A 22,945-nucleotide genomic window follows, 5' to 3' on the forward strand; every position below is an offset into this window, starting at 1 on the left:
GTGTTCTCTATTATATTCCTACGGGAAAATGCTAAAGGAGTATCATAGTATGCATGTGCATTTCCAATCATTATGGCACTCTTCATTACCTCCTCCTTTAACTTTCTTATATAGTCCCTAAGTGAATATGAGGGTCTATCTTCAGTAGGCCACACAAAGTCAGTAGGATATGGCTTACTGCATGCTTCTTCAGCAAAAGCTAAGTGATTAGTCATATTGTTACCTCCTTGCATACTGTGATATCTAAAAGCTTGCTGTACAAAAGGATTCTAAATAATACCTATAAATTTCAAGCAATCCATGCCATCTATTGATACTCCTCTGGCTCCTTTATAACTGATTTTCACTATCTAAGATATTGACTATTCTCCCATCCTTTGGATCAACCAACTTAAAATATCTGTGACCTCCTGCTGAGTAAAATCCTCAATTATCTCCCTAAACACTGCATTTCCTCTTTGATTCTCCACTTCTCCCCTTATCATTGGGAGTGCTTCTCACTGAGATGCTTCTCTCTCTAACACTGTCTCATTTTCCAAATCTAACTTTGTCACATTTTCCTCCCATGCACTTTTCTGGTAGTCGTCACTTTTGCAGCTAGGCTGGGTCTGTACAAAGGTTCTATGCTGTCCCAGCTTAATTGCCGTGGGCTTCCCAGGTCACCTTACCTATCTCCAGGTCTTTGGTGGACAGCCAGATAAACGTTTCGAGAGAAGAGACTTCCAGAGTCAAACAGAAGTTGGAGTCTTTATTCTGGATCTTAGCTACATATCAGCATGCAGGGCGAGTTCTTCCCAAGGAGAAAGGAACCCCGCCCCCAGGCTTTCCTGTCCCCATTTAAGCTCTCCAAGCTGCATAGTTCGCTGGTGGATACCATGCATGCCCTCAGCCCCTTAGCTAATTAACAAAAAGGTGTACTCAGACCACGGACCAATCTCAAGGGTGGGATGCTCTCCCCCGCAAGGTTCCACTGAGAAGAGGTGGAAAAACAAGAAAGCTCGCATCTCACTCCTCAATTCCCAGCTGTTCCCTGGGGAGCCTCATGAGAGCTCACAATCAAGAAGCCCTCACCTTTACCTGCCCAAGACCGTTCATGTGAGAACTGAGCTTACACCGCAACCCTATGCACACTTCTTTTGCCAGTCTTTCATTTCTTCTGAGCTAAATGAACAGCTTTTTCTTCCACCTGAGACACCCTAGTTTGCTCTTTTAAAGGACAGCCCAAATGCTGAGAATTCCCATGTGAACTAGCTAATTCTTTTTCCAGCTGAATTTTTTCCTTCAGCAGCTTGTCTCTGCTTTTACACATAATATGGTAATATGCTAACAAAATCCAGCCTCTCCTACACAATACTGCTAGTTCTTTCCCTGTTTTATTGATATTTCTTTCTTTCTTTTTTTTTTTTTATTTAGCTTTTAACATTCATTTTCACAAAATTTTGGGTTTCAAATTTTTCCCCTTTTCTCCCCTCCCCCCCCAAACACCAAGCATTCTAATTGCCCCTATGACCAATCTGCTCTCTCTTCTATCATCCCTCTCTGCCCTTGTCTCTGTCTTCTCTTTTGTCCTGTAGGGCCAGATAGCTTTCTATACCCCTTTACCTGTATTTCTTATTTCCTAGTGGTAAGAACATTACAGTTGATCCTAACACTTTGAGTTCCAACTTCTTTAGCTCCCTCCCTCTCCACCCTTTCCCTTTGGAAGGCAAGCAATTCAATATAGGCCAAATCTGTGTAGTTTTGCAAATGACTTCCATAATAGTTGTGTTGTATAGGACTAACTATATTTCCCTCCATCCTATCCTGTCCCCCATTACTTCTATTCTCTTTTGATCCTATCCCTCCCCATGAGTGCTGACCTCAAATTGCACTCTCCTCCCCATGCCCTCCCTTCTATCATCCCCCCCACTCTGCTTATCCCCTTATCCTCCTCTTTCCTGTATTGTAAGATAGGATTTCATACCAAAATGAGCAGGCATTTTATTCTTTCCTTTAGTGGAATGTGATGAGAGTAGACTTCATGTTTTTCTCTCACCTCCCCTCTTTATCCCTCCACTAATGAGTCTTTTGCTTGCCTCTTTTATGAGAGATAATTTGCCCCATTCAATTCTCCCCTTCTCCTCCCAATATCTTTCTCTCTCACTGCTTGATTTCATTTTTTTTTTTAAGATATGATCCCATCCTCTTCAATTCACTCTGTGCACTCTGTCTCTATGTGTGTGTGCGTGTGTGCATGTGTGTGTGTGTAATCCCACCCAGTACCCAGATACTGAAATGTTTCAAGAGTTACAAATATTGTCTTTCCATGTAGGAATGTAAACAGTTCAACTTTAGTAAGTCCCTTGTGACTTCTCTTTGCTGTTCACCTTTTCATGGTTCTCTTCATTCTTGTGTTTGGAAGTCAAATTTTCTTTTCAGCTCTGGTTTTTTCATCAAGAATGCTTGAAAATCCTCTATTTCACTGAAAGACCAATTTTTCCCCTGAAGTATTATACTCAGTTTTGCTGGGTAGGTGATTCTTGGTTTTAGTCCTAGTTCCTTTGACTTCTGGAATATCCTATTCCATGCCCTTTCATCCCTTAATGTAGAAGCTGCTAGATCTTGTGTTATCCTGATTGTATTTCCACAATACTTGAATTGTTTCTTTCTAGCTGCTTGCAATATTTTCTCTTTCACCTGGAAGTTCTGGAATTTGGCCACAATGTTCCTAGGAGTTTCTCTTTTTGGATCTCTTTCATGCGGTGTTCTGTGGATTCCTTGAATATTTATTTTGCCCTCTGGTTCTAGAATCTCAGGGCAGTTTTCATTGATAATTTCATGAAAGATGATGTCTAGGCTCTTTTTCTGATCATGGCTTTCAGGTAGGCCCATAATTTTTAAATTGTCTCTCCTGGATCTATTTTCCAGGTCAGTTGTTTTTCCAATGAGATATTTCACATTATCTTCCATTTTTTCATTCTTTTGGTTTTGTTTTGTAATTTCTTGGTTTCTCATAAAGTCATTAGCCTCCATCTGTTCCATTCTAATTTTGAAAGAACTATTTTCTTCAGTGAGCTTTTGAATCTCCTTTTCCATTTGGCTAATTCTGCTTTTGAAAGCATTCTTCTCCTCATTGGCTTTTTGAACCTCTTTTGCCAATTGAGTTAGGCTAGTTTTCAAGGTGTTATTTTCTTCAACATTTTTTTGGGTCTCCTTTAGCAGGGAGCTGATTTGCTGTTCATGCTTTGACTTCATGTCTCTCATTTCTCTTCCCAGCTTTTCCTCCACCTCTCTAACTTGATTTTCAAAATTCTTTTTGAGCTCTTCCATGGCCTGTGCCCATTGAGTGGGCTGGGACACAGAAGCCTTGATTTCTGTGTCTTTGCCTGATGGTAAGCATTGCTCTTCCTCATCAGAAAGGAAGGGAGGAAATGCCTGTTCACCAAGAAAGTAACCTTCTATAGTCTTATTTCTTTTCCCTTTTCTGGGCATTTTCCCAGCCAGTGACTTGACCTCTGAATATTTTCCTCACACCCACCTCACCTCCTGATCCTCCCAGCCAGTGTTTGGGGTCTGAGATTCAAATGCTGCTTCCAGCCTCAGGGCTTTGGGCGGGGGCAGGGCTGCTATTCAGTGTGAGATTAAATTCAGATGCTCAGGTGAGGGCAGGGCTGCCTCTCAGGCTCAGTTCCCTCAGGGAGTTTATGCACAGACCTTCAACAATGGATCCAGGCTCCTGCCTGCTTGGAGAGCCCTGGTCTGCCGCTGCCCCTCAGCTTCTGTCTCCCGAGGGGGCCCGAGCCATGGGGGCACCCCACTCCCCCCTCGACCCACCAAAGGGACTCTCTCACAGACCCCCGTCACCTGTGGGTGGAGGTACTTGTGCGGCCGCTGGAGATCCCGTCCCTGAAGCCCGCTCGGATCTGTTCCTCTCGGTGCCGCGGCCACGGCAGGGCTGTACTCAGCTCCCAGTCCCGGCGCCCAGTCCGCAGCACGAAGGACCTTTTACGAGAGGTTTGCAGGTCTCTCCGGAACAGAAATCTCCCTCGCTCCAATGTTCTGTGGCCTCTGGGTGCAGAATTCACCGTGAGTTACTTCTTTGTAGTTGTTCTATGGGTTGTGGGTTCGGAGCTATGTGTATGTGCGTCTTTCTACTACGCCATCTTGGCTCCGCCCCCCTTTATTGATATTTCTTACAAACATCTTTTTAAGTCTTGAGGTTCTCCCTTATATAACCTCAGTTCCTAATTTTCACAAGGTCCAGTTCTCTCAGCCTATTTCCTTCCCAGGGAGGAATAAGATAAATCCTCCAGCCATGGGATATTTGTTTCTTCCTATAAGGCCTTTCTGCCTCAAAATAGAGATTTTATTCCCCACAATCCTATTCATAATGCCAAATGTATCGCCAAGGCAGTATTCACAACACCAAAGACAACTATGAATATGTCAGCATAGTTTTGCAAACTGTAACAGATTCTCCATGTAGAAGGCAGAAGAAAAACATTTATTCAGACACCAGAAAGCCAAATCCCAACACTGGAAAGCCAAATCCGTCACTGTAAGCAAAAAGTTAACACACATTAGCACTACAGAGGACAGAGCCATTCTCAAACCTACCTCCCCCCTACCATGGGCAGGGTATTCTCATAAGCAAACACAAGACTAGCTGTACCTGCCTTCCTGTATCCTCTCTCCTAAACTCCTAACCACTCTCACTACCTTACTCCCAGTTCTGCTCTGCCCTTCCTGTTCCACCCATTCAGCAAGCTCCTTCTACCACAGTGACTTAGGCTTCCATATGATTTAAGCAGGTCACATGGAACTATTAATGAATGGGAAAGATCTTCCCATTTAATTTACTATTACATCATTGCTGTGAAAAATATGTCATCTGCTCTTCTTCTCATTCTGCTGTGTTATGTACTTAATATTCAGCTTACATATCAATTTAAATCTTAACTTTATTGTGGAATATGGTAAAAGAAATTTGTATAATCCCAATTTCTACCAGATTACTTTCAATTTTTCCCCCAAATACTTCTAAAGTAAGGAGTTCTTTCCAGGTAGCTAAAGTTTTGAATGTTTATTTGACATTAAGTTATAAAGTTAAATCATTTCTGAAACTTCTTTGTCTAGCTTATTGTACTGACCTTCTTTTCTCTTTGTTCACCAGTGTCAAGTGTTTTTGAGGTTTTACATTATCGCAGGACGTCTGGAAATTCTATTATCCCTTCTAACAATCTTTTGCTAATTCTGATAATCTTTTCTTAAAGATTGTCCCTGTTGACTTCTCAGAAATATTTGACACTGTTAATTGTCTATTCTTGACAAATACTACCTGCTACTTCTTCCTAAATTTTCATTACATGTTTCTTTCATTCTTTCTCCTATGTGACTGAGTGCCCTTTCTCCATCACTTTTGTTTTTCATAGAGATGTTTCCACTCTGCTGAGGTTTTTACCCATGTTTTAGTAATCTAACACAGACTTTTCATCTGGTATGTTTGCATTATTTAGATATAATGAGCAATAGCACTGTCAGAGATGTAATCTACAAATACCTAAATAACTATATCCACCATAGGAAAAAAATCGAAAGACAAACACAACTCTAAATAATTAACTTTCAAAAATATTAGAATGATGAAATATTTTCATATGCAATTCCTGAAATTGTTCACTTCACTTGAATATTTCTGTAGAGCCCAGATGGTCATTCAGATAATGTCAGAAACAAAAGAATAAAAAACAAAGCTTCCTATAGGAATTGCTTAATGCACTAAACGGACTCTCTTATTACTCAAACTGCAATATACTTATGCATAAATTCAATCATCACATCATTGTCATTTCATGGTATTTCTTTTCAAACTTAGGCTCTGGGGATTTTTAAACTGGGGTGATATTTTTTATTCCGACTTGGTTTGTGAAGAAAACAGGCTTGATCTCCCTACACTCCAGGCTAACCTCTATTGGTTTTTATTGCTATCTTGTTATGTTTCCATGGAAGCAGCCTCTGTTATTGCAGTTACTTAGTTTGGAGATTTTTAAAGTGTCCCTCTACTCATAAAAATAATCAAATCTTATTCTTGTTCATGCATGGAAGACAGAAAAAATGTCAAAGCAACATATGGGGGTTTGAACTCAGTTGTCTTTCAAAAATAACGTATTTTGTAATTGTTGACAATTATGCAATAGACTTTGTATTCCTTGGACATGAGTTTTGATATATTTTTTAATATTCTTAGAGATTTCAATAAGAAATAACCTTTCTGTCATATGTAAAAATGTGCTTTTTTCCTATAGCAATCAAAAAAGAACAGTTGGAGCACCAATTTATTTCAGATCCAGCAGATCAGTTATAAGAGTAGGGATAGATATTCCCATGTTAAAACGTCATCAATGACTGCCTGACCATATTTAAAAAATAGGTTACTCTTCCATATTTAATCACTTTGGGCTTTGTGTTATTGCTGTGAATGGTAATGTTCTAACACATATTGTAAATACTAATAATATGTCAGAATGGAGAGAGGTCTGACCCTTCAGGCAGAAGAACTTGAGTTCAACTTCACTTTTGGCACATAAACAAGAATTATTACAGGCAACACTCTAAGATATTATTGAGCAGTTACTTCTCTGTAGTGCTAGATAAAGTTTCCAAAACAGAATACTCTCTAAACAGATGAAGTCACAAATTCATACCATTCCACTTCTCCCCCCTAAAACTAAATGTAAGTAGTTTCATCTTGACACCCCAAAACAACCAACAATCACTGAGAAGTTTTCTTACCTTCCTTTAAAACTTCACTGTCCTTATTAAAAGTCATTTCATTAAATCTTCATAATTACTACTAAATACTTGAAAAATGTATATAAGGATGAAGAATAAACTGTAATCATCTCCACTGAACTTATGAACTATTTGGAATTGAAAGTGTGTATATCCTTTGACTCAGCAATATTTCTACTAAGCCTGTATCCCAAATAGATCAAAAAGGGAAAAGGATTTATTTGCACAAAAAATTACTCTTTTTCTGGTGGCAAAGAATTAGAAATAGAGGTGAATGTCCGTCAGTTGGGGAATGACTGAACAAGTTGTGGTATGTGATTATGATGGACTACTTTTGTTCTATAAGAAATACTGTAGGGTATGGAGGCAGAAAAATATGGGAAGACATATGAACTGATATAAAGTGAAGTAAGCAGAACTAAGGGAACATTTTACACAGTAAAAGAAATATTGTAAGGATGATCAGTTGTAAGGGACTTTCCCTCCTCACTAGAGTGTTACTTTTTTCCACCTCCTCCCTCAATCTGCCCTCCCTTCAATCATTCCTCTTACTTTTCTTTCCTCTTTCCCTTACTACTTCTTCTCTCCCTTCTATCTACCCCTCTCTTTTTCCCCTTTTCCCTTCTTATTTCCCATAGGGTATGTTAGATTTCTATACATAATTGAGAATGTTATTCCTTCTTTGAGCCAAATCCAATGAGAGTAAGATTCAAACAACTCCCAGCTCCCTCCCTTCTTTACTTTTACAGTAATAGGTCTTTGTGCCTCTTCATGTGATTTAATTTACCTTTTTCTGTCTCCTTCCTTTTTCTCCCAGTACAATCAATTTTAACCACTTAATTAGATTTTTTATTAACACATCAAAGTCAGCTTATTCCCATACTTTCTATGTATATCCCTTTTAAATATTGTAATAAAGATGCAATTCTCAACATTTCCAACAATCATCTTCCCATGTAGGAGTATAAACTGTTTGCTTTTATTGAATAACATTTTTTCCTTTCCTGTTAACCTTTTTATGTGTTTCTTTTTTTGTAATTTGTTCATTTTTAATTTTGACATTCATTTCCACAAAATCTTGAGTTTCAAATTTTCTGCTCATCTCTCCCCTCCCTAGCCCCAAAACACCATGCATTCCAATTATCTCTTCCCCCAATCTGCCCTCCCTTCTATCACACCCTTCCCTTCCCTTCTCCCCATCTTCTCTATTTTCTTGTAGGGCAAGATAGACTTTTATACCTCATTACATGTATTTCTTGTTTCCCAGTTACATGCAACAACAATATCAACTTTTGTTCTTAAAACTTTGAGTTCCAACTTCTATCCCTTCCTCCCTCCACACCTATTCCCATTGAGAAGGCAAGCAATTCAATGTAGACTATACCTGTGTAGTTATGCAAAAGACTTCCACAATAGTCATGTTATGAAATACTAACTGTATTTCCCTCCATTCTATCCTGCCCACTATTTATTTTATTCTCTCTTTTGACCTTATCTGCCAAGCCTAGAGGCCTGTATTGGGCTACCCGAGTCTTTCTTACCTGTCCAGGTCTTCGGCTGGCCACGCCGGATGCACATATGAGAGAAAGGACGTTCCAGAGTCAAACAGGGGTTGAGCTTTATTACAGGGTTTCGGTTACAAGTGCAGGGGGTCTTCTTTAGGAGGAAATTTCCTAAGAAGGCTAAGCTTAAGGGATTGGAAGTAGAAGTACAAGCGGGGAGAGAGGGGGAGGGGAGAGAGGAAAGAAAAGAAGCGGAGCCCTACTTTTCTCTTTGGCTCCACACGTGCTAAGAGAGCTTTTAGGCTTCCTCAGTCCTACTTAATCTTCAGCCACACAGTTTGCATCTCAATACCGTGCTGTTAGGTAACTAGGTGTGCTCCAATCCGGGACGACCTCGAGGGCAGGGAGACTCCACCCATCAGGTATCTCCGGGGGAGAGGCGGAAATACCCGAGCTAGCCGAGCTAGCTCGGTCTGACCTTCTCGAACCCCCGCTGTTCATGGAGGGCCTCGTAAGACTCTAAGATTTAGAAGTCCCACTTTTACCTGCCCGAGACTGTCCACACGGAATTGAGCTTCCAGTCCCAACACTTATCCTTCCCAAAAGTTTACTTCTAATTACTCCCTCCTCCCATCTTCCCTCCCTTCTATCATCCCACACACCTCAATTATCCCCTTCACCCCTACTTTCCTGCAGTGGAAGATAGATTTTCATATCAAATTCAGTGTGCATGTCATTCCCTCCTTAAGCCAAATGTGATAAGAGTAAGCTTCACTTATTCTCTCTCATCTCCTTCCTTTTTCCCTCCAATGAAAAAACATTTTCTTGCCTCTTTTATGAGAGATAATTTGCCCCACTCCATTTCTCTTTCTCTTCCCAATATATTCCTCTATCACCTCTTAATTTTATTCTTTTAGATGTCATTCCTTCCCATTCAACTCATTCTGTGCCTTCTGTCTATCTCTATCTATCTATCTATCTATCTATCTATCTATCTATCTATCTATCTATCTATTTATCTACTTATCATCTACCTATCTATCTATCTATATCTATATCTATATATAGATGGATAGATATGTAATCCCTCCAATTACTCAAATACTGAGAAAAATTTTAAGAGTTACAAATATTATCTTTCCATGTAAGAATGTAAACAGTTCAACATTAGTAAGTCACTAATCATTTCTTTCTTCTATTTACCTTTTCATACTTCTCTTGTTTCTTGCATTTGAAAGTCAAATTTTCTATTCAGCTCTGGTCTTTTCATCAAGAATGCTTGAAAGTCCTCTATTTCATTGAATGACCATTTTTCCCCCTGAAGTATTTTACTCAGTTTTGCTGGATAGCTGTTTCTTGGTTTTAATCCTAGTTCCTTTGACTTCTGGAATATTTTATTCCAAACCCTTTGATCCCTTAATGTAGAAACTTCCAGATCTTCTGTTATCCTGATTGTATATCCACAATACTTGCATTGTTTCTCTCTGGCTGGTTACAGTATTTTCTCCTTGACCTGGAAACTCTGGAATTTAGATATAATATTCCCAGAAGTTTTTCTTTTCTGATCTCTTTCAGAAGGTGACCAGTGGATTCTTTCAATATTCATTTTACCCTCTGATTCTAGGATATCAGGGCAGTTTTCCTTGATAATGTCATGAAAGATCATATCTAGGCTCTTTTTTTTATCATGGTTTTCAAGTAGTCCCATAATTTTTTAATTGTCTCTCCTGGATCTATTTTCTAGGCCAGTTGTTTTTCCAGTGAGATATTTCACATTGTTTTCTATTTTTTCATATTTTGGTTTTGTTTTGTAATTTCTTGGTTTCTGATAAAGTGCTTAGCTTGCAACTGTTCCATTCTAATTTTTAAAGAACTGTTTTCTTCAGTGAGCTTTTGGACTTCCTTTTGCATTTGACTAATTCTCCTTTTTAAAACATTCTTCTCTTCATTGACATTTTAGACCTCTTTTGCTATTTGGGTTAATCTATTTTTAAAGATATTATTTTCTTCAACATTTTTTGGGTCTCCTTTAGCAAGCTGTTGACTTGCTTTTCATGATTTTCTTGCATTGCTTTCGTTTATCTTCCCAATTTTTCCTCCGCCTCTCTTTCTTGATTTTCAAAATCTTTTTTGAGCTCTTCTATGCCCTTAGATAGACTATTGTATATTTTTTGGAAGTTTTGGATGCAGATGTCTTGACTTTTATGTCTTCCTCTGATGGTATGCTTGTTTCTTCTTAATCTGAAAGGATGGAAAAAATTCCTTTTCACCAAAAAGGTAACCTTCTATTGTCTTATTTTTCCCCTTTTTGGTCATTTTCCCAGCCTGTTATTTGACTTTTGAGTCCTTTGTCAAGTGGAGGGCATACTTTAGGGACCTGTAAGTTCTCAGTTCCTCCATGGTGGCACAATCAAGGGAGAGGAGTTTACTCCTCTCTCGGTCTCCCCTATGGTCTGGAAGCAACCACAAGTTTTTCTGCCCAGGATCTGCAAGTAGGGTTCCCTCTCCAGAGCATCCACCAACTCCACCACACCAGCACTCTTCCTCACTGCAAGACCACCATCCAGATCAGCTGATAGATTCCCCCCAGGGTCTTTAGGTTGAGGGTTCCAAAAATGGATGCTGTGCCACAGTGGCTGCTACCATCCTGGGGTTGAGGCTGAGGCTGGATCCTTCTCCCTTCTGACTCAGGTGAAAGAGCTTTCTCAGTGACCCTTGAAGCTGTCTTTGGTTTTTATGGGTTGAGAAATCTGGGAACCACAGCTGCTACCCATGATTCCACACCCTGAAACCTGCTCTAGTCCTGTTCATGCTATACTGTGCAGCCAAGGCTTTGCTGTGCTCTGCTCTGATCCCAGTGTGATAGACCTTTCTTGTCGACCTTCCAGGCTGCTGAGCTGGAAATCCCTTTTACTTTGTCATTTTGTTGCTTCTGCTTCCATAGAATTTGTTTAGAGTCATTTTTATAGGTATTTTATGGGCTATGAGAGTAGAGTTAGAACAGCTCTGTCTCACTCTGCCATCTTGGCTCTGGCTGCTTTTTTATGTGTCTCTTGAGTGTTATATTTAAAGACTAAATTTTCTATTGAGCTCTGCTATTTTCATCAGGAAGGTTTGGAAGTCCCCTATTTAATTGAATATCCATCTCCTCCCCTGAAAGATTATGCTCAAATTCACTTGGTAGTTGGTCTTTGGTTGTCCTTTGTCTTATGGAATATCATATTTCAAGCCCTCTGATCTCTTAATGTAGAATCTGCAACGTCTGCATAATCCTGACTGTGGTTCCATGACATTTAATTTGTTTCTTTCTGTATTTTCACCTTGACCTGATAATTCTGGAATTTGGCTACAATATTCCTTGGTCTTTTGAGTTTGGGATATCAGGAGGTAATCAGTGGTTTTTTTTTGATGACTATTTTGCTTCTGGTTCTAAGACTTCAGGGCAGTTTTCCTTGATAATTTCTTGAAAGATGCTGTCCAAGCTACTTTTTCATCATGGCTTTCAGGTAGACCAATAATTTTTAAATTATTTCTATTGGATCTATTTTCCAGGTCAGTTGTTTTTTTTGTCCTTCTTTTTCCAAGCAGTTGACCATCTCTTGCATATCTCATTTTTTTCCCATTTTTTCTTCTACCTCCTTTATTTGACTTTTAAATATTTAAATAAATATTTAAAAATAAATATTTAAATAAAATTTTGACTTTCTTGAGATTTTCCAAGAAGGCCTTTTTTGGTCTTCAGACCAGTTCCTATTTCCCTTTCAGGTTTCAGGTGTGTACAATGTTGTGCTATTCTGAGTGGTGTTTTGATCATTCCTGTCCTCATGATAAGAATCTATGGTAATTGTCTGTTTCTCTTTTTTGCTCTTGATGTTTGTCTATTTCTTGGCTTTTAAAGTTGAGGTCTCCTGCTGGAGCATAGGGGTATTGACCCAAGTTTCCTATGTTAGGGGTCAGGGACCTGGGCCCTGGCTTTGTGTGGTAGGGCTTAGGTGCTGGCAGTTGGAGACTGTAGAAATCTGGCAGATTACCTAGTGCTGAGCTGGAGTCAATAACACTGATCCAATACAATGATACTGAAGTTCTTGGGGTGCAGGTGCAGAACCCTGAAGAAAGGCTTCTCTGGACCGAATGCCTGTGCACCTAAAGTTATGCTTCCCAGAATTGTGCTTAAGGATCAGGAGGCTTGGCTGCTGGAGTCTACTGATTCCTCTGCCTCTACCAAGGCAGTGGTGGGATCCTGGTGTTGATGCTTGCTGCCCCACCACTCTGGAGCTCAGGATTTTCTGTTGGTTTGCTAAGGTGGGGCTTGTCACTGGCTTGCTGGGATGTCTCCTTTCCTGTACTATTCCCCTTCCACCAGAGCAAGATGGACATTTCCTGTTAATTCACCAAGCTTCCTAGGTTAAAAGAGTGCTGCACCCCATCTTTTGGGTGGTTCAGCTGTTTGAGGGTTTTTTCCTGGGGTGATATTTTTGAGTTGATAGGGGTCAGTAAGGGAGAGTGACAACAACTTACTTCTTTTTTTAAAATTAATTAATTTTTTTAATGTTCTACAATCACTACCAAAAAACTTAGATTTTTTTACCCCTCCACCTACCCCCCACCATCCCGCTTCCTTCCCACGACACCATGCAATTCTGTATATGATCTACATATACTTTCCTATTGAATATGTTTTCACTATAGTCATGCTGTATAGACAAACTAAAATAAATGGAAGAAATCATATAACAAATCAAAACATAATACACACACACATACACATATACAAACATGATCTGCTACATTCTGCAAATAAATTCCATAGTTCTTTCTCTGAGTGTGGAAGGCATTTTGCCTTAGAAAACCATTGGGAATTACTATTTTTTTTAAGTTCTTGTGTTATTATAAAGTTCCAAGTCTACCAGAAAAAACTCTCGCACACTGTAGTCATTGCTTTGTACAAATTTCTTCTGGTTCTGCTCCTTTCACTCAGCATCAGATCATATAAGTCCTTCCAGGCCTCTCTACAGTCTTCTTGTTCATCATTTCTTATGGTGCAATAATACTCCATTATATTCATATAACACAACTTATTCAACCATTCCCCAACTGATGGGCATCCCCTTGATTTCAGTTTTTGGCAACAGCAACTTACTTCTTACTGTGCCATCTTGGCTCCAGGAGTCTCCTTTGATAATTTATTGATTGGAAATGGTTCTCATTTTTTTAAAATAAGCTTTACTCAGGTCCCTATATATTTGAGAAATCAGAGAAACATGATATAATTTGTTATTCATGATCGATGGCACCTTTTAGCAAAATGCAACTTCTTTGATTGATCTCTTTTAATTAGATCTGTTTTTGGTTTACAGGCAGCTAGATGGTGCAGTGATAGAGTGCCTGCCCTAGAGTCAGGAAGATGAGTTTGAATGTGACCTCTAATACTAGCTATGTGATTCTGTCAATTCATTTAACTCTGCCTCAGTTTTGTAAACTGTAAAATGAGATGCAGAACAAAATGGCAAACCACTCTAATATCTTGGCCAAGAAAACCTCAAATGGAGCCACACAGAGTTGGATAAAACCATGACTCAACACTTTTTCGCTTTTGCTTTGTCTGAGAAAATGTTTGCCACTCCTACCTTTTTTTTTTAATTTCTGCTGAAGCATAATAAATTTTGCTCCAGTTCTTTATCTTCATTTTGTGTCTTTCCTGTCTCCTGTTTAACATCTTTTTTTTTGAATGTCTTGTTTAAGGCATAGATGGCACACATTCTAATTTGTAAATGAGTCCTCTCTAAAAATAACTGATTAGAAATTGAATAAGAAGTTAGAATCCCTCAAATTTTGAAAAGCTAAAATTTACTAAGATAAATGTAAGTTTTTCATCTGGGTTTAAAAAATCATGAGTACAAAATGAGAAAGGAAGTAGCTAGACAGGTAATTTTCAGTTCTAAAGGTTTTAGTGAATTGCAAGCTAAATATTAGTCCATGGGATCTAATAGAATCTTTGGCTTCATTAATAGAGGAATAACTTCCAGGAATGAAGAGGGATAGTCTCAATCTCCTCTGTGCTAATCAGACCACATTTAGCATCCTGTATTTAGTTCTAGGAGTATTATTTTATGAATGATAAAGATATTAATTAGAGAGTACTCAAAGATGGTGACAAACCTTGGTATGATGCCGTATATTTATCTGTTGAAGGAGGTGGGCATTTTGGCAGAGACTTTAGATAGAGGGGGCAGGGCATGGTATCTCTCTTAAAGTATTTAAAGATTATCATGTAGAAATGTTAAACTTATAAGATAAGTACATTGAAACTTTAAAATAAGGAAACACTTCCTAACAATTATAGTGAACCAAGGGTGGAATGAACTGCCAAAATGATGAACTAGGCTTCCCCTGAATGAAGGTCTTCAAGTATATTCTGCATGACCACTTTTCATTTATGTTGTAGATAGTGCTCTTGCCTAGGTATTGATGGTTCTAGATTCTTTTTTTGGTTAATTTGGCACATTCATACTCAAATTAGAAAAAAAGAGACTTCAGTTCAAATCTAAAATTTGATGTATACTGCTGGAATGGCTTTTTCTAAGTCCATTCTTCTATCTAAATTTCAGTTTCCTCATCTTTAAAATGAGGGAAGGGAAGGAAGGACTCCATGATGCCTGAAGTCACTTTCAGATCTATATTTTATAATAATTAAGATTTTTTTTTTGTCATCTGCTTTCTATGTGCAAATATTAGTCCCATAATTTGCTCTAATCCTACTGAGCCTCTATCCTACACAGTACATAGAGGACATTGCTCTCATTTTTTTTTTGAATTTTATTTTTCTGTAATATAATTATTTCCTATAAGTTTTTATGTAAAATATATGTGTAGTAAGTTGGTACCTGCATAAAGACTATGTTACTTCAATGAAAAATGACATATTAACAAAAACCCATACTAGAAATTCAAAATAATTACCAGTCCAGAATGTCATATCAAGATATGATTTTTAAAAATGGGTTTGTGGAGGGGGTGAAGCCAAGATAGCAGAGTAAAAAGATGCATATATGCTAGCTCTCCCCCTCATAGCCCATAAAATACCTGTAAAGAAAGACTCTCAACAAATTTTAGAGTAGCAGAAGCTCAGAACAACAGAGTGGAGAAGATTTCCAGCCCAGGGTGACCTGAAAGGTCAATGGGAAACATCTGTCGCACCACATGCAGAGCACAGCCCAGCCCAGCCTTGGCCGCATGGCATGACTCTGGAAAGAGGATGAGAGCAAGTTTTCGGGGGTGGAATCCCCAGTTGCAGCCACAGCAGTTCCACAGATCCCTCAGCCCACAGGCGCCAAAGGTCAATGAGAGGGTTTTTTCAGCTGACTGAGAAGGGAGAAGGGCCTTCCCATAGCTCCAGCCTCAGGTGGCCCACAGAGGTCCCATTGAGGCAGGCTGCAGCAGCTTCTACAGCACTCCCTACAGCAGCCTGCATCCATTATTGGGTCATAAAACCCCGGGGGGCACTGAGCAGCTGATTCTTACCTCAGCCTTCTGTAGAGGCCCTGAAGCAGCCGATCTTTATCTCACACTGAATGGCAGCCCTGCCCCTGCAGCTTATCTGACTCTCAGCTCCCAGTGCTGGCTTAGCAGAACTGGAGGTGAAGTGATTGTGAACTGGAAACTCTGCTAAGATTCTGGGCACAAAAACCTCTTCTTGCTCCCAGACCAGTTTACATGCTTGATTGTGCCACCTTGGAGGAACTGAGATCTTAGAGATCTCCAGAGTATATCCTACTCTTGACAAAGGACCCAAAAGTCAAATAACTGATTGGGAAAATGCCCAAAAAGGGAAAAAAAATAAGATTATAGAAGGTTACTTTCTTGGTGAACAGATATCCTTTGCCATCCTTTCTGATGAGGAAGAACAATGCTTACCATCAGGGAAAGACATAAAAGTCAAGGCTTCTGAATCCCAAACATGCAAAATAAATATTCAATGGTCTCAGGGCATGGAAGAGCTCAAAAAGGATTTTGAAAATCAAATAAGAGAGGTGGAAGAAAAATTGGGAAGCAAAATGAGAGAAATGCAAGAAAATCATGAAAAGTGGGTCAACACCTTGCTAAAGGAGACCAAAAAAAAAATGCTGAAGAAAATAACACCTTTAAAAATAGGCTAAATCAATTGACAAAAGAGGTTCAAAAAGCCAATGAGGAGAAGAATGCTTTAAAAAGCAGAATTAGCCAAATGGAAAATGAAGTTCAAAAGTTCACTGAAAAGAATAGTTCTTAAAAAATTAGAATGGAACAGATGGAGGCTAATGACTTGATGAGAAACCCAGAAATCACAAAACAAAACCAAAAAAATGGAAGATAATATGAAATATCTCATTAGAAAAACAACTGACCTGGAAAATAAATCCAGGAGAGACAATTTAAAAATTGTGGGACAACCTGAAAGCTATGATCAAAAAAAAAGAGCCTAGAAATCATCTTTCATGAAATTATCAAGGAAAACTGCCCTGATATTCTAGAATTAGGGGGTAAAATAAATATTGAAAAAATCCACCAATCACCTCCTGAAAGAGATTCAAAAAAAGAAACTCTTGGATACATTATGGCCAAATTCCAAAGTTCCCAGGTCAAGGAGAAAATGTTGCAAACAGCTAGAAAGAAACAATTCAAGAATTATGGAAATATGATCAGGATAACACAAGATATAGCAGCTTCTACATTATGGGATTGAAGGGCATGGAATATGAAATTTCAGAAGTCAAAGGAACTAGGACTAAAACCAAGAATCACCTACCCAGAAAAACTGAGTATAATACTTCAGGGGGAAAAATTGTCTTGCAATGAAACAGAGGACTTTCAAGCATTCTTGATAAAAAGACCAGAGCTGAAAAGAAAATTTGACTTTCAAACACAAGAATCAAGAGAAGCATGAAAAGGTAAACAGCAAAGAGAAACCACAAGGGACTTACTAAAGTTGAACTGTGTATGTTCCTACATGGAAAGGCAGTATTTGTAACTCTTGAAACTTTTTTCAGCATCTGGGTAGTTGGTGAGATTACATACACACACACACACACACACACACACACACACACACACATACGGAGAGCACAGGGTGAGTCAAATAGGATGGGATCATGTCTTAAAAAAATGAAATTAAGGAGTAAGAGAAAAATATATTGGGAGGAGAAAAGGAGAAATAGAATGGGGCAAATTATCACTCATAAAAGAGGCAAGTAAAAGACTTTTTCATGGAGGGAAAAAGGGGGGAGGTGAGAGAAAAAACATGAAGTTTAGTCTTATCACATTCGACTAAAGGAAGGAATAAAATGCATACTCACTTTGGTGTTAAAACCTATTTTACAATACAGAAAAGTAGGGGAGAAGAGGATAAGCAGGGTAGGGGGGGGATGATGGAAGGGAGGGTAATGGGAGGAGGGAGCAATTAGAAGTCAACACTCTTGGGGAGGAATAGGGTCAAAAGAGAGAGTAGAAGAAATGAGGGGCAGGATAAAATGGAGGGAAATATAGTTAGTCTTACACAACACAACTATTATGGGAGTCATTTGCAAAACTACACAGATATGGCCTGTATTGAATTGCTTGCCTTCCCAGTGGGGATGGGTGGAGAGGGAGGGAGGAAGAGAAGTTGAAACTCAAAGTTTTAGGAACAACTGTTGAGTATTGTTTTTGCATACAACTAAGAAATGAGAAATGCAGGTAATGGGGCATAGAAAGTTATCTTGCCCTACAGGACAAAAGAGAAGATGGGGATAAGGGAAGAGGGGGTTGTTAGAAGGGAGGGCAGATTGGTGATAGGGGTAATTAAAATACTTGGTGTTTTGGGGTGGGGGAAGCGGAGAGATGGGGAGAAAATTTGGAACTAAAAATTTTATGGAAATGAATGTTGAAAACTTAAATAAACTAATTGATTAAAAAAGTGGGTTTGTTTCATTTTGAACAATGATAAATTGTCAAATGTTGCCTTAACCAAAGATGATAAAATTATATATATTTTTGCCACTAGCATTTCTAAAAGTGATAGCAAAATACTTACATTATGTGTTCATTTTAGCAAATGCATTTTTAATGCTGCCATTTCCTCCTATAGCCACTGGAAAGCAAAGGGACCCTACAGATAATTTATGGTAGCAAATGACGCAGAGCCATTTTTCAAGGTAGTAAACCTTTAGGGGAACTTGAGTTAACCATCTAGAAAAGCTCCATTTTCTGCCAGGGTAAAGAAGACATAGTTATTTATTATCTGTTACTCATATAAATAGCTTGACCTCTTCTGAAGTATGATCTTACTCACATTTGAGTTAGAATATTTTTTTCCTTTTATTATTGTCATTCGATGGATTTCTAAGCTAAATAATGTTTTCTCCCCTAATTAGAGATTTCTCTGCTAAAGAATGCTTAATTACTGCAGTAATGCACTGGAATGTACTCATAGATGATAATGAATATATTCATTCATTGAGCAAATATATATATATTCAATTTTAAAATTTGATTTGAGAAATGGACTGTAATTACTTAGAAATCTCATAAATGTTCATTTTACCCTTTCTTAATATCTACCACAGTGAAATTAAAACCCCCTGGGGATTTCTCAATGCTAAATTTACAAATGAATTCCAACAGATTTGAATAGAGCTAATGGCATTATAACAGCTGTATATCTAGTATTTCAACTTGGAAATCTGTCATATAAATGAGCCAGATAACTACAGACATAGAATAATAATCTGTTATCCATGGTTCCCTACCATTTGCTAGAATTCCAACAACCCTTGAAGTTGCACAAGCATGAAGTAGAGATATGTTCCCAACAGCCATTGAATGCTTTTGTTTTTTAGGACTGCACTTCTTTCAGAGAACTTAAGAATATGAGAGGAATTATAAAATGGGTTTGATACGTTGCTAGTGTTTCTAATCATGTCTCGTGTAAGGAAACACTAGAAGGATCTAGATCTTTGTTTCTTAGAATCTAGGTGATGGTCACAGAGAATTAGCCTAATCCTGAGATCTTCAAACTAGAGTAATCTGTTGTGAAACCTTAAGGCTATATTTATCTAAACATAGAATCATCCAGTGGTTCTCAGGTGTATGTGTGTGCCAGAGGAGTTAGTTTTATGGATGTTCTCTGTTCATTTCTCTTCAGTTTGACGTCTTGGATAATACATCAATTCTAATACATTCAATTATTGCCTCTTAAAGTGAGGACTCGCCCAAATCATATTCCTAGTCCTGAGCTCTTTGCCAAGTTCTAAAGCTGTATCAATAACTACCTACTGAATATTTAATGTTTTTTGACATTTTATAACTTTATTTAAATGAAGTTCAATTTAGTTTTCATCCACATTAACTGTGTGTAAGCTTTTGAAAGTGGTGACAGGCACATAAGTAGTCAATGTATATAGCTTGTTTGGAGACTCTTCATCTTAACTGCATTTCCTGGATAAAAGCACTCAGATATGGTATAGGACATTCCTTATTCCTCTGGGCCAAACAGCTTTGTTGAGTCTGGTATCAATGTGTACATCTGGAGTTCCCATTTCTTTCATGGCAAATTTGAGGATTTCCTTCAGGGCCTGAGGAACTACTCCATGAATCCTCTTGTGAATATTGATGGCAGAATATCCCTTCTTTTTCTCTCCACCTTTCTTTGAGGGAGCCATTCTGCCTGGGAGCACGTTGGAAAGGAAGGGTGGAGGATTGTGGGAAACTTAATACACAGGCCTCCTACTGCTTCAGTGCAGGAGAGCCAGGAGGTGGTGTCTGAATATTTAATTTTTAACTGTCCTTTTGTCACTCCAAATGCTGTGAAATGTCTGTTTCCTGTCCAGTAGCTGCCATTATTGTTACACATAATTATGACATGAGAATTAAATTCATAGTTAAATGCCATTATTATTTGCAATGAAGAAATTTACAAGTTTTCCCGTACAAATGGATAAATTAAATAGACCTTGTTTCCCCACTATTATTTAACATAAGTCTAAAATGCTAGCTAAAACAACAAAATGTATAAAATTAAAGATATATATATTAACAAAGAAGAGACAAAATTGTCATTATATGAAGTTGTTGGGATTGTTTACTTAGAAACTAGGTATAGAGCATCTTACACCATATACCAAGATAAGGTCAAAAGGAGTACATGATTTAGACATAAAGGGTGATGCCACAAACAAATGAGGTGAGCAAGGTACGACACCTGTCAGATTTATGGAGAATGGGAGAATTCATGATCAAAATAGACACAGAGAGTGTTACAAGATGTAGTCAGGATAACTTTGTTTATATTAAATAAAAAGGTTTTGTATAAACAAAGCAAATATAACCAGGATCAGAAGGAAAGCAGAAAGCTAGGGAAAGTTTTTTTTTTTTTTTCCAGTAAAAGTCTGAGATAAAGGCCTTATTTCTCAAATATATAGAGAAATAAGTCACATTTATAAGAGCATAAGTCTTCACCTAATATATAAATGGTCAAAGGATATGAGCAGGCAGTTTTCAGACAAAGAAATCAAAGTTGTCTATAGTTATAAGAAAAAAATGTTCTAAATAACTATTGATTAGAGAAATAAAAATGAAAACAACCTTAAGGTACCACTTCACACCTATCACATTGAATAATACGATAGTAAAGGAAAATGATAAATGTTCAAAGGGATGTGGGAAAATTGGGACATTAATGCATTGTTGGTAGAGTTGTGAAGTGAAGATCCAACCATCCTGGAGAGCAATTTGGAACTATGCCCTAAGGGCTATAAAACTGTGCATACTCTTTGTTCCAACAATACCACTTCTAGGTCTGCATCCCAAAGAGATTTTGAAAGAGGGAAAAGGATCTCCATGTGCAAAAATATTTATAGTGGCTCTTTTTTGGTGGCAAAGAATTGGACATTGACAGGATGCCCATTAACTGAGGAATGGCCTAACAAGTTATGGTATATGATCGTAATGGAATATTATTGTTCTATAAGAAATGATGGGTAGGAAGCTTTCAGAAAAACCTGGAAACACTAACATGAACTAGTACAAAATGAAGTGAGCAGGAGGAGAACATTTCATACATCAACAGCAATATTATAAGATGATCAGCTTTGAATGACGTAGTTATTCACAGCAATAACATAATACAAATCAATTTTTTTAGGAATGTTAAAAATTGTTTTCACTTGTAATTGGGAAAATCAGATCATTATCGGAGGGGAAAAAAGAAATCTCCAGAGAATTAGCTATGAAATTAATTCAGATGACTAATAGAATTTTCATGAAGCAGGCTACAGAATAAATTCACAAAGCTACTGGTATTTAAATCCTTTTTTTTAAGAAATAGGAGGGAAAATTTAAAAAATATTCAAAAGAGCTACAAATTGCGTAAAACATAGCTTTCCAGGCTTTCAAATTTCAAAATTAAATGTCATACAATAGTCTTGCAAAATTAGTATAGATTTGATGAGTTTTCAGTTAGTTTACTTGAATTTTGCTTGAATAACATAGTAATAATTGATATCTGTTATTTTATAACAAATTAATAATAACATTTATTTTGTTTTCTTTTTTCTTTTTGAAAAGTATTAACTGTATAGGACTTAACAGTTAGATAACCCATATCGAAAATCAACTCCATCATTTTTTATTTCTATTTCAGTGAGTTCACTATATGCCATTCTCCAATAGTATTAAGCCTTCTCATAAACATCTCCTGTTCTGGGCCCTGTTTAGGATCAATGGCATATTTAGTCAATAAAATTTATTGATCCCTCACTATGTGCAAAGCACTTTATTAAGCCATGCAGAAGGAAATGGAAGTCGTTACCTCTGCCCTCCAGAATTTTAATGAAATCCAAATAAAATAACCTCTAGGAGTAAGCTATCTAAACAATCATTCAGCGAATATTTGTAATGAAAAGAATCATAAAAATTACGGAGACATTCTGCAAATCTGAGAAGTATGTTTTATTTTATTTTGAAGACCTTTGAAGGACATCTGTGTATTTAATGTTTCATAGTGATGATCACAGAGAGGGCTTTTACATGTGCATCTGTGTTCTACTGTGGTAATTATCTCTTGGTCAATCATATTTCTGTTCTATTGTAAAATATTAGTCCAGAGAAGGACAAATAAAAAGAGTAAAGACTGTGATTAAACCAAACAAACACAATGCAGTTCTAAACACACATGTATTATACTGTTCTATTAGGTGAACTTTTTATATTAAGACTAGTTCTGGACTTCATGACTCTTTCTTCTCCCTCATCTATTACATTCATTAAATTTCTATTAATTTCACACCTCCAAGTGCCTCTCATCCATCTCCTTTCTATTTCTTCTTCTACCTTTCCAGTAAGGGCCCATATCAACTGTCTTTATTATTTTAATAACTTCCTAACCAGTCTTTCTCATACTTTCTTGTCAATTTCAAAATTATTCTGCTTATAGATATATGAGTTCATGTCTCTCCTCACATTCTGTAATTGGGTACCACCTTGCCTCTCCAGCTGTCTTTCATATTACTCCAAACTCTTCACTTGACATTAGCTAAATTAGACTCTTCTTATTCTCATATTTTGTACTTTACACTTCTGTTTCTCTTCTTATTTTTTGTGAGATATCATTTTTATCATTATTCATAGATTGGTAGAACATTAGAGGTCATCTTAGACCA

The 22,945-nt window shown here is 37.7% G+C and overlaps 2 protein-coding genes across 4 annotated transcripts in view; one reads left to right on the top strand and one right to left on the bottom strand.

Annotated features, from left to right (window-relative positions):
* The window catches only part of GALNT13 (polypeptide N-acetylgalactosaminyltransferase 13), an 800,956-nt gene that overhangs the window by 707,165 nt on the left and 70,846 nt on the right, over positions 1 to 22,945 (top strand). The gene's annotated exons all lie outside the window — the stretch shown is intronic.
* On the bottom strand, positions 19,582 to 19,948 carry LOC140509088 (large ribosomal subunit protein eL31-like). Its single transcript, XM_072616969.1, is given in 1 exon segment — positions 19,582 to 19,948. A coding segment is annotated over 1 exon segment (333 nt). The 3' UTR covers positions 19,582 to 19,615.

This window comes from Notamacropus eugenii, chromosome 5 (genome assembly GCF_028372415.1).
Source record: "Notamacropus eugenii isolate mMacEug1 chromosome 5, mMacEug1.pri_v2, whole genome shotgun sequence".
NCBI lineage: Eukaryota > Metazoa > Chordata > Mammalia > Diprotodontia > Macropodidae > Notamacropus > Notamacropus eugenii.